We start from the raw sequence: 12651 nt of genomic DNA, 5'->3' as shown, positions 1-12651 counted from the left end.
ATATTGTATTCGGACTTTTTCCCTTAGGGGATGGAGTAAGAAAGTCAAAGAGCAAGATAGATATTCCTATGAATGAAGAGAAAGGCTACTCTCCTGTCAGTCATTCTGGAAATGGGCCAATCTTAGGGCAGGAAAGGAGGGTATATCAGGTCATTTGTTGAGGCCTGGGCAGAAGGGTGCTCTTAAGAGAAGGGTGCTCTAGGCATGGAGGCAGCCTGGGTCTGTGCAGAGAAGACTCAGTTGTGGCTACTTGGACATAAGGATATATTTGTGGAATGTAAATATATTCATCTACAGTGTATATGTTTGCAATGTAGTCTCATAGTCCTCCCACATAAATGACGCTCTCTGTCAATTAAACACCCTCTTCCTCAGTTTATGCTAGACACAGCATTTTCATGATACCTAATAGTGTGATATATTAATTTCAATACAGTGAACCATCACTGAACAGTTGAACATGACAGATATGATTTGCTCCATTCCCTGTAAGAGAGGTCGTCAGGCAATATTTATTCTGAAACAAAATGAGCCATCAGCAGATTATACCCTCCAATTTGGAGACTATATGGCCAATAAATTCTGTAGATGGACAGTTGGACATTAATCTATCTAGTCAGGCTTACCAACATACAACAATTCACTTTAAATACTCTGTTGCCAATGGTTTTAATTCCTTATCACTGTGGAAAAGATCTAAAATAGGAAAGAAAACTGAGAAATGAGGGCATCATACAGATAACCTCTGATTAATATCCCGGGGTATCTGTGGCATCGAATTGCATGTTGTCGCTGGGTACTGGTGGCTCATGCCTGTAATCTTAGCTACTCAGGAGGCTGAGATCTGAGGGTCCTGGTTCAAAGCCAGCCCCGGCAAGAAAGTCCATGAGACTGCTATCTCCACTTAACCAACAGAAAACTTGAAGTGGCACTATGGCTCAAGTGGTAGAGCACTAGCCTTAAGCTGAAGAGCTGAGGGAGAGTGCCCAGGCCCAGAGTTCAAGCCCCATGACCAACAAAAAATAAATGAAAATAAATAAATAAAAATAAATTGCATGTTGTTTGAACTATAACTCCTTTTGATATCTCAGCTTCAGGACAGCCCTTCAACAGCAAACAAGTTTCTGTGATCACAGTGGGAAGCTTGGAAATCAGGACCCATGATTCAGAAAGAATTTGGCAGACCCAAGCAGTGGATAGATGTGGATATGGTAGTCTCCAGATGGAGAGATGATGGGTGTAAGGATCGGTCAAACTCTCAATAGCTATGGAATGGTTTGTGAAACAAGTAAACATTCCCCTGAGAATTTCCAGAAATATGTAGGGAGGAGAACTTGGTAAAAGACGGTTCCTCCCTGAAGATAAATGAGTTGCTCATTAATGTGAATTGTGACCTCATTGACTGATGAAATTTAAAAAGCATACACTACATTAATTATCTATTTTGTATGTTTTTTTCTTTATAATTGGGAGGACTAGTTGTCCAAGCTCTTCTTCTATCTCTCTTTTATCAAAGCACTACTTTATTTTTTCTTCACTTGCCACAAAAATTTTCTTTGGGAAAACCTTTCATCAGAAAAGAGAAGGAAAGAAATTTACAATGATTATAAATGCTTAATACACGAACGCTTATGAAAAAATTGAAAAATTCAATTACTAACAGAAGGTTCTAGTTTCATCTTAATGAAGGCAGACTCACACATTTGGCATCAGAAAAGCCATGAAACAAGATGGGAGCAGCAAAGTGATTAACTCAGTATGTGAGACACGGCAAGGACTGGGCTTTGGAGCTGGGAGTGAGCTCTCTTGGAGAGGGAACTTCCCTTGAACTTTCTCCCCTAACATCTGGGGGACTAGCTTTTCTTTGCTCAGTTCATGGTACTAAACAAATGGGTAATATTGTGTTCAGGGATACTTCTAGGCGTATTTTGAAGAAGGTAATGTTCCTGTCCTCTTTTCTGAAGTTTGTTCATCCCTTTTTCAATGATTCAACTTTTCCATGTTACTAATGTAACATGAAATCTGCTCAGGGTCAACACCTGCTCTTAGGAAAAAGTTTAGTTTCAATAACTTATGAAAATCATCGTGTTAATCACTTACAGATTCTGAGACCTATGTGGAACCCAAGAATTGTTTCTCCTGTCTTAAAAAACATAGCAAAACAAACAAATATAACATATAAAATAGAAAACAACAGCAACAAAAATCACGAGGTATCATAAAGAGTGTTTGTGAATCATTTCAAATCATAGTCTGGAGGTGGCTAGCTTCACTTTAATAGGAAAGGGTACAGACATACCCAAATGATATATAAGCTTTATATATTTCCAGTAGCCATGTTCATATTTTTCTTCCACTTCTTTGTTTCTTTCTTTTTTGTCAGTTATGAGCTTGAACTCAGGGCCTGAGAGCTGTCCTTGAGCTTTTTTGCTCAAGGCAAGTGCTCTACCACTTTGACTCATGCTCCACTTCTGGGTTTTTGGTAATTAGTTGGAGATGAGTCTCATGAACTTTTCTGCTCAGCTGGCTTTAAACTGTGATCCTCAGATCTCAGCCTCCTGAGTAGTTGGGATTACAGGTGTGACCCTGTTGGTTCATTACCTAGCCAAAACAAAAGTCAAGTGAACAGGTTCTTGTAGATGAAAACCTCTTCATTTGAAAGACAGAAGTGCAAACCTTCACTGAGTGGCTAACTATCCTGAGATAAGTCTTTTTACCTTTTTGGACTCAGTTTCCTCTGCCAGCCAATACACTTTCAATGATTAAAAGAAACTAAAAGAAATGTCTAGCAGCCCATTTGTGTCCAATACAAAATCTCTCTATGTTCTCTTCTGGGTAAAACCTTGTTGACATTAGAACATAATTTGGGAATAAAGAAGAAAATAAAGTCTCCTATTATGAATAAAAAGGATACACAGCAGGAAGTTGCTCTATAGAAAGCCTTCTGAGAACCCTGAACACATTTAGCGAAAAGTGGAAAAACTGACAACACTGTAGTCACAACATTTCTCTCCATAACAATGAATTTTCCTCCTCTTACTAAAATAGAGCAATTTTTATTGCCACAAACCCATGGGCATTACCAGTAATAGGGACAGAGTACGGTAGGATAACTCCTTAGATAGCCTTAGTTTAAGATTAACACTACAGGAAGATGACTGCTGGTTCCCAGCACTTCCTGATTTGCCATGGATACCTGTCATCCACATCTAGAGCCTGCAGGTTACACTCAGGGACTTTTGCCAGGTCATTAATAATGTCACCGAAACCTGCAGCTGCTGCAATGTGTACACACGTCTTCCCACTCTCATCGTCATAGTTGATTATGGACGGGCCCCGGTGATGGCTCAGAATGATGGAACATAGAATTCGATTTCCACTCTGAAAAAGGGTCAGAGAAAGCCTATTATGAACAATACAGTGATTTTTATTTTTATTTTTTGTCAGTCACAGGGCTTGAACTTAGGGTCTGAGTGCTGTCCCTGAGCTCTTTTATTCAAGGCTAGTGCTCTACCAGTTTGAGCCACTTTCAGTTTTCTGGGTGGTTAATTGGAGGTAAGATTCTCACAGGAACTTTCCTGCTCAGGCTGGTTTTGAACCACGATCCTCAAATCTCAGCCTTCTGAGTAGCTAGGAAAACGGGCATGAGCTACTAGTGCTTGGCTTAATCTAGTGTTTATTTAAGTTAAAAATTCAGAGTGAATCCTAGCTACTTAGGAGGATGAGATCTGAGTATCACGGTTCAAAGCCAGCCCAGGCAGGAAAGTCCACGAGACTCTTATCTCCAATAAACCACTAGAAAACCAGAAATGGAGCTGTGGCTCAAGCGGTAGAGCACTCACCTTGAGCTGAAGAGTACAGGGACAGCGCCCAAGCCCAGAGTTCAAGGCCCACAACTGACAAAAAAAAAAATTCAAAGTGAAAGATATAAGAGAGAGAAGGAAAGGAACAGGTACACACACACACACACACACACACACACACACACACACACACACACACACACGGTACTCAGATACTAGAGTCTTGCTCCATTCCTTTTCAGATAGAATCTTATGTTTTTTCCTAGGCCAATTTTATACCTTGGTTCCCATTCTTCCATTTCCTGAGTAGCTGAAACCTCAAATGTGTGACATCATGTTCAGTTTGTTTTTTGAGATAGAAGCTCATTAACTTTGTCCAGGCTGTCCTTAAGCAGCACTCCTCCCGAGTCTGCCTCCTGGGTAGTTGCAGCTATAGAAGACTGCCAACAAGCCTAACCTAGAGGATATATTCTTTATAAATAATCTGTCAAAGGACAAAAATTACAATAATTGAAAGATCACTCCTTTTTTTCTTCCAATACTGAGGACCAAATCCAGGGGTTCATGCATGGTAGGCAAGCACTCTTGGTAAGCTACTTACCCAGCTCAGTTTAAAGTTTTAATTGGCTTTATTTTTCATGCTAAGATCAGCCAACCCTTAATTTCATGTCAATGGACTGAGCAAAGGACACCGTTTTCATAGACAAAAAATAGCAATAAAAACAGAAACAAAGAACAAAAAGACCAAATGACCACTGCAAAATTATTTTCCTTATTAGGATAAACAAAGAGCAGCATCAGAGCATGTTGTTGCTGTTTGTAACGGTAAAAGGATGTAGGATTAAAAGAGAAAGAATTTGCTGTCCTAAGTATCAGCCTGTTGAGAAATTTGGCCATCATCATCTTTCTTTGGTTTCTTAGAAGGTCAGATAACAATTTAGTCTGGGACTTGTGACATGGAACTTCAGTGTGGTGATTCCATTGAGTTTTTAGTCTGTTCTGTTAGGACTTGGTGCAGAAATCTAGTTCAAAACAATAATTTTTGCCATAATTTTTACTTTATACCTTCAACAAATTTCAATTTGTCACAACTCTCTGTAAGGAGTCTATCTCTCATTAGAGACAAATTGTCTTCTATAATTAATGAATTAAGGATGGACTTGATTACAGGTATTAAACTGCCATCAGAGTTAGCCCCATGGACCACTGGATAGCAACTTGCTCATTAGCCCTGTTCATTCAGCATCCTTGCTTCACTAAGAAGATGACCATGAAGAACATGGCACTGCTAATTCTAATGCTAACCAAATGCCTATGATGAACATCAAGTGGTGACACAATAATAGAAGAACAAAGCTGGTTCCTTTTCATTCATTGGTATCTCTCTCTACCTGCCATGGTGATCTTTTTAAACAATTTTTAGAGATTAAGTGATGGCATAAATTTCACAACTTTCACAGTAATGTGGGATAGTGATACTTAATTAATGTCACAAACACAAACACATTTTAACCTTCACAAGGCAAATTGTCATTATCGTGGCCTACAAAGTTTGTGAGTTCTATGAGGTTTATTTCTTCCACATTGGATGATATGTACATTTCTTTCCTTTTTCTTAGTGTAAACTGTTCCCTCTTTCCCTCTCATTCTGTCCCTCTCATCACTGCCCTGGAGTTGTTTACTTCATTTTCATCAATGTCCAGTGCAGCTGATGGGCCCCTCTCTTGTATATTTTCCCATTTCCTCTGATTCTGTGTCCTTCTCCTATCTTCCCTCAGATGTGCATATATATATATATATACTATATATATATATGCATATGTATATATATATATATATATATATATACTATATATGAGTTCAAGAACATGGAGTCATTTAGAAATTATATGACAAATTAAATATCCTTTGTTTCTTGAGTCCTGTTTATTTTGTCATATCTCCTTGCATTTTTAATTTAACATCCACATGTCAGGGAGACCCCGTGCCATTTGTCTCTGTGCCCTTGGCTTACCTCATTCAAAATGATTTGTTCTAGCTCCATCCATTTCCCTGTGAATGCCATTATTTAGTCCTTTCCAATGACTGCATATATTCCATTGTATATAGGAAAGTTTGGATCCATTCATCTGTAGTGGGGCATCTGGGTTGTTTCCATATCTTGGCTACTGTGACCAGTGCAGCAATGAGCATGGAGGTAGGTACAAGTGTCCTTTGTATCCTGCTTGCCATGTGGTTTTTATGTGCTGTTTAGTGTGCTGCTCCCTTGTGCAGTTGATTTCTACCATTGATGTGAATTCCAGTACTCTCACAGATGCCAAGGACCACTCTGTAATAGGGTGAATGCTTGATCTTGGCCTTCTCAGAATCTGTGCCAGGGCCTCCACTGGGAAAGGCCAAAGAATAGGCAGCCAAGAATCTGGCTCACAGAGTCCCAAATGTGTGATTGGAGGGCCTACAGTTTTATCAGATTGCATTTGTTTACAAAACAAATTGAGAACTTCCTGATGATAAATGCAAGCGCTGTCCCTTCCGCCCCCATCCCCACCATGCAAGCATAGGGCTTCCTTCTAGCACTGGTCTCTCAAATGGCTACCTGGTCATATAGCAGAACACTCCCCTCACATACTCTCTTCTTCCCTCCCTTGTCTAACAAGAACTCGTAAGCCACTTTGATTGACTGTTTGGCTCTATGGCATGCCTGTCTTTAGAAGTTTGCTTCACTCAAGAGGTCATTTATCAAGCCTTCTTCAGGTTCTTACACTTGATGTTTCTACATATGTTTTGAAGGGATTCGAAATACATTTCAAACAGTCAAGATACTTTGCTTGGAAAGCATTAGCCACTGGAGAAGGGAAACAGAAAAGAATGCCAGCTCAGTGAATTATTTTGTTCACAACTTCTTGGAAGAGTAAAGGAATTCAGGTTGCCTAGGTGATCCGAAGGGCAAAACACCCTGTTACAATTTCCCCTCTTTGTGGCAGAGGGAGTATTGGGACAGATGGAGAAAACAAATCACACCCCTCCCCCCCCATTCTCCTCCTCCTTTTCCTGACCCTTGGGAGTCATTTGGAAGTGGTAAACTGGAAGTGGCAGTCACTTGGAATAGGGACTTCTGCCCACATCCTCTGCATCCATCTGTTTTGGAAGTCTGAGCAGCAGTAATGGCTTCTTGGGAGCTCACACATCACATACTGCCCCTCTGAATAGATTGAAACAACTTACCCCCACTTCCTTCCCATTTTTTCTCCAAAATGCTTTCTGTCTTGAATTTTCCAGACAATTTCTTTGCCTATATCTTCATCTTAACTTGCACCATTATCATTTGACTTTTCTTTTCTTTTTTTTTTTTTTAGTTGTGGACCTTGAACTCTGGGTCTGGGTGCTGTCCCTGAGCTCTTCAGCCCAAAGCGAGTGCTCTACCACTTGAGCCACAGCGCCACTTCTGGTTTTCTGGTGGTTAACTGGAGATAAGAGTCTCAAAGACTTTTCTGCCTGGGCTGGCTTTGAACTGAGATCCTCAGATCTCAGTCTTCTGAGTATCTAGGATTACAGGAGTGAGTCACCGGCTCCAGGCATCTGGTTCTTTTATTCAGTGCTAGGATAGAAGCTTAAGAGCTTGACCCATGCTAGATAAACCTTCCACCACTAAGCTTCATTCCAGACTCCTTTTCCTTTTAACAAGATCTTTGAAGGACTTACAGTGGTTGATGCATCTACTGAGAAATGTAAATGCACCTGTGCATCCATGTGTGGCACCTATCTAAACCATTCCATGCAGTAATTATTTAATCCTGATAAGGCATGTAAAAGTCATCATTACTCTCATATTGTAGAGGTTAGAGAATAAGGTCCCAGAGGGATTAAGTAAGTAACTTTCCCAAGGTCCCAACTAAGGAATGGCCAAGCCAGAATGAATTCGGCAGGATCACTGGGCTTCACCCTGTTCTTCAGTGTCTGATGACAGGAGTAGTCTTGCATGCTGACAGTTGAGAAACAAAAGGAAAAACTGTTGCTGAGCTCCACACATCAGTAGCAGTGAAGTGTACCATACCAGCTGAGCCTTCTTTATAGAACTAAGCACTACACATTTCAATCCTTTCCCAGGAAGGTTGCTATGGTGCTCCTCCCCAAAATGTGAGGACTGCTTTGAGCCAAAGCCCTGGGTGGCCATCGCTTAATGAGCACATTATCTTTTAAATACTCTGGACTTGGTGTCAGGCAGAGGGGGTCCAAACCTAGAGGTTTGGACTTCCTTAAGTGTTATAGAGGTCAGAAAGTGCCAGAAGAGAAGAAATGACGATGCTGCAAAGACGGAAGATAGGAAGAGGGAGCTTACATTTGGTGGCAATGTGAACTTGGAAAACTATAAGTCAGAATAAATCTCTCCTTCTGTTAGAATGGGGTATTTTAATACTCTTCTTCCAGATTCAGCAAATAGAAAAACAATAAGGACATATTTGAACTACAATACCATCAACTGTGTATAACTGACATATTTTGACCATTTCACCCAATTAATACAAACTATATATTTAAATGACAATATTTTTATGTTATATACAGTACCACCATAAAAGAAAAACCCTAAAAGTCTCTTGATCATAAAATATCACAGAACCCTGAATATACGATTATCACTCAATCTGCCATCAAGAGAGGCCACATTTGTAGGTATTGCATCACCATAACATAACCATATCCTCAAAGACCCATTCTTAACAAGCTCATGCAGCACATTCTAGTCCATAAGATAGGAGAGTTTACATTCAGTAAGACAGTAATAATAGTTATTGTACATATCATGTTGTCCTAAATCCTGGGTTGGGCAGCCACAGCAGGATTATACATTTGTTTATTTGCTTTTGCTTCCCCCGCCCTCTGTGTTTTGTTCACAGGAAGTCCGCAAAGTTGCCTTTATGTACTCTGAAAAGTTTGAGAACTGAGTCATATTTGTTTGACCTGTTATGAAGCAGGAGAGTTTATGAAGCCTGATTCAGAAAAAGCCTTCCCAAGGACAAAAGTGAATTAATATACAATGATTTCGCTACCGGTGGATTAGTTAAAAAAAAAAAAGCAAGAACCTAATATTGGGACTGTGAATACTACTTATTCTATTCAATTTTTGAAGGGTGTCTAGCATGAGGCCTATTTCCGTTGTTGTTACAAAATATTTGAGGCAAACAATTTGAAAGTAGGAAAGATTTTTTTTCAGCTTATACCTTTTCAAGTTTCCGGCCATGATTGGCTGGCTTCTTTGACTTGGAGCCTATGGTAAGGCAGGATGCCAGGGCAGGGAACACATGGTAGAGCAAAACTGTTTTGTTTCATGGAGGCCGGGAGGCAAAGAGAAACAGGAAGGGCCTGAGATTTCAGTATCTTCTTCAAGGGCATGCACTTAAGAATCTAACTTCCTTCCCCTAGTTCCTGCCTTCCCAGAGATTCCAACCTTCCCCCTCCCCCATAATGCCACAGGCTGATGACCAAGCCTTTATTTAACATATATTTAACATATAGAGGGAACATATCAGAGCCAAACCTTAACTTCCATTCAGGAGGCAGAAGCCTTAAAAGGCAAGCTAAGCTAAAGCAGATTTCATGGAGCTATCGGCTCCTGGCATACAGTTGTAGAGAAGCTGATGATGAGCAAGAATGAAGGAAAACAGAGACAGTCCAAGAGTAGGTACAAGGGAAGAAAGGGGCAGCAATAGTGAAGAACAGAAAGGGAACCAAAAAGTGATGGGTACAATTCAGTTGTTTGGCTTTATGCATAGTTCATGAGGCTCATTACTCAAGTGTTTATTTATCATGCAGAAAATATTTATTCAGAGTTTACTCTTGCTTTACTTCAGCAGAACATTTCCCGTCATGGGTTTAGCAAGGAATACACAACTGGGCTACATGGAGATCCTATCTTGTCAGACAGTAAGCACCAAACTCCAGACTTCTTCACACTAACACAGCCAGGGAGGAGTTTCCCACAGGAAGCATTAGCAACTTTAAGAGATGAAGTAGCTCAGTTGTGGGCCTCACTTTCTCACCATTTCTGTCTTCTGACTCCAGGACAGTCAGACCCAAGCTTTTGTGTTCTGCCACTGCTGGAATCCAGGCTAGGCCAAAAAAACTTGACCCAAAGAGGATAACTGTGAGGGTGGTTGAGACTCCAAACCCTCTAAATGATATTATTCCTTTTCCCCCCCTGCCTAGCCTCAAACCTTCGCTTCTCACATGTTCACACTTCACAGATTTGCACATCTTCATTCTACTATGTCTACTATGCCTGGCTTTTGGTAAATTTGGGGACCCGTGGTTTAGACATATGACTAAATCACATAGGCTAACACACTGGTACCTCTAAGCATACTCACCATCATGAAACAAGCAATAACAGCATATTCTGTATTGGAACTTCCTCTAAAAGAAGCTACCTCCAAAAGAAGCATGAGAAATTCTATGGCCCAAATGGTATTTGTATGCCCTTGGAGCAAGGTATGAGTGCTCTGTGCACTTGTGTCTTACTTGGGACTTGAAATACTAGAATAAATGGCTCATGTGGCCCCTTCCAGCTCAAAGATTCTTTGTTGTTTTATTTCTTTTCTTTCCTTAAAATTTTTTGACAGCATGCTGCTATGTAGTCCAGACTAGCTTAGCATTCATTATGTAGCCCAGGCTGGTCTAGAACTCACAATCCTATTTCAGCCTTCTGAGTACTGAGATTATAGGCATGTACTTTCTGGTTCAAAGGTTGTTTTCTTTCTTTCTTTCTTATGAGCTGTAGCCACTGGCAAATGTCACTTATACTTACCTTTTTGCATTTTGATTTTATTTGGAATTAAAATATAATTACAGAATTTTGAGGTCAAATGGTTGACATAATTAACTCTCTCTGTATGTTTAATTTCTTTAATGATACACTAAATGAACAAATGCAAAATAATCATTTCATTTTAGTGCAGTATTTTCTTTCTAGCTCCCATTGAAGGAATATGGAAATAAAAGTGATCCTGAGGAATATCCCAAGTAAAGTCATTTTCTACTGAGTTAAGACAGGGCCCTAGTGGTGAATTATGAGTGAATCCATACCCCACTTACTGCCCTGCCATGATGCCCAGAATTCTTATGATCAAAGAAACTAATTTGAATGAAAGCACTGGTACTCTTAGGAGCCTGGTGTGAAGTGAAGTTATAGGATAAAGAACTGACGCCAACATTTTAGAGAAAGGGGGATTTAGAGAATCCATGGCATCACAGAATAGAAACCTTGGTAGGAAGCAGCTCTGGAATCATAAAGCAATCTGCAGCTGATATATTGATGAAAGCTTTTTGTGGACAAGTCAGGATTTATAAACTTTAGAGGGACCCAGCTAAAGAGTGAGGGACCCATACTTTTGTGAGTTTTACCTCTCCATTCATGACCAGGTTCTCATAATAAATATCAATCACCTTCCTCAGATCTCAGCCTCCTAAGTAGCGAGGATTACAGGCTTGAGTCACTGGCTTCTGGCGACAATGGGATAACATTCAGCAATAAAGAGAAATGAGCTATCAAGCCATGAAAACACATAGAGGAAACCAAATGACATAGAGGAAATCTAAACAACTGTCACAGGGAGAATGTAACATTACTCAACATAGAGTCAAACTCCTTGTTCTGACAGGAGTGCATGAATAATGACAATGATCTGTTATAGGAGATGACCAGTTACTAAGGGACTTGGATCATGGAAACAGAACTAGAACTTCGTTTGTTTTGGGGCCCAATGTTTAGAATCCTCATTGCTTTGGTCATCTGGGTCAAATACAAATCACTGTAGCTTTAAATGGGATCTTACTGTATGGTTCAAGAGAAATGAAGGAAGTTGAGCAAAAGGAAGAAACAATGGGAAACAGATGCATGTGGAAAAACTTTAAAAGGAGCACAATGTGGGTCCCATGTTATAAAAGAATAAGAAGAGGAAAGAAGTCAAGTAAAACTAGAACTTCAACTGTCATTCAGAGTTACTGTAGTCTTTACCATATAAAGGAAAAAATATCCACCTTCTGATTTTTAACTGCAAGCCACAAGGGAGGAAAAGGGAGTGCCAGTCATTCAGAGTAGTCACTGAAGTAGCCAACGATGTTCACTAATTAAAAAAGGCAGTGGAGTCCTTCCTTAGCAGAATGAATACAAACATACTCATTCACCCATGCATACAATACTGAATTGTGGGGAGGATTAAAAGAACTTTAGTATGAATACCTCTTGTATGAAACACGGTAGATCTTGAAGGAATACTTATGAAGTAATAGAATAAATAAATGAGGATGGCATTACACTTTTACAATCATAATCAAAATGTAAGCACCAGAGGGATGAATAGGCAAGGTATTGGCTTGTGTTTGGACAAATTCATTTCTCCTAGTGTCCCCAATCCTAGTGGTATATTATACCTCCTAGAAGAAGAAATCTTGAAAAATTATTGATGCCTGGGGCCCTCTCCAGGGAACTGGAATGAGAGTTGGAACCTGACCATTAGTGTTGTTTAAGAGTTCTTCAGGTGGGGCTGGGAAGGTGGCTCAGTGGTAGAGTGCTTGCCTTGCATGCATGAGGCCCTCGGCACCACATAAGCAGAAAAAGCTGGAAGTGGCGCTGTGGCTCAAGTGGTAGAGCACTAGCTTTGTGCTGAAGAGCTGAGGGACAGCGCCCAGGCCCAGAATTCAGGCCCCACCACCAGCAAAAAAAAAAAAAAAAAAGAGTTCTTCAGGTGATTCTAAAAAAATGTGGGAGGTTGAAAGCGGTATTAGAGAGATGGAATATCAAGCTATGGGTATGATAAACCAAGTCGTCAAAGAGGCAGTAAGAATAAAA

General features: G+C 40.1%; 1 protein-coding gene across 2 annotated transcripts in view; it reads right to left on the bottom strand.

Moving 5' to 3' along the window:
• The window catches only part of Ankrd55 (ankyrin repeat domain 55), an 83924-nt gene that overhangs the window by 16623 nt on the left and 54650 nt on the right, over window positions 1–12651 (bottom strand). For both annotated transcript variants that reach the window (XM_013018540.1, XM_013018541.1), the window contains one exon: window positions 3197–3381. In XM_013018540.1, the coding sequence (XP_012873994.1) occupies window positions 3197–3381 (185 nt within the window). The remainder of the gene's footprint in view (window positions 1–3196; window positions 3382–12651) is intronic.

Source organism: Dipodomys ordii, unplaced genomic scaffold, assembly GCF_000151885.1.
Source record: "Dipodomys ordii isolate 6190 unplaced genomic scaffold, Dord_2.0 Scaffold41, whole genome shotgun sequence".
Lineage (NCBI taxonomy): Eukaryota > Metazoa > Chordata > Mammalia > Rodentia > Heteromyidae > Dipodomys > Dipodomys ordii.
The sequence above is the reverse complement of the archived record's forward strand: the minus strand, read 5'-3'. Positions and strand labels throughout refer to the sequence as shown.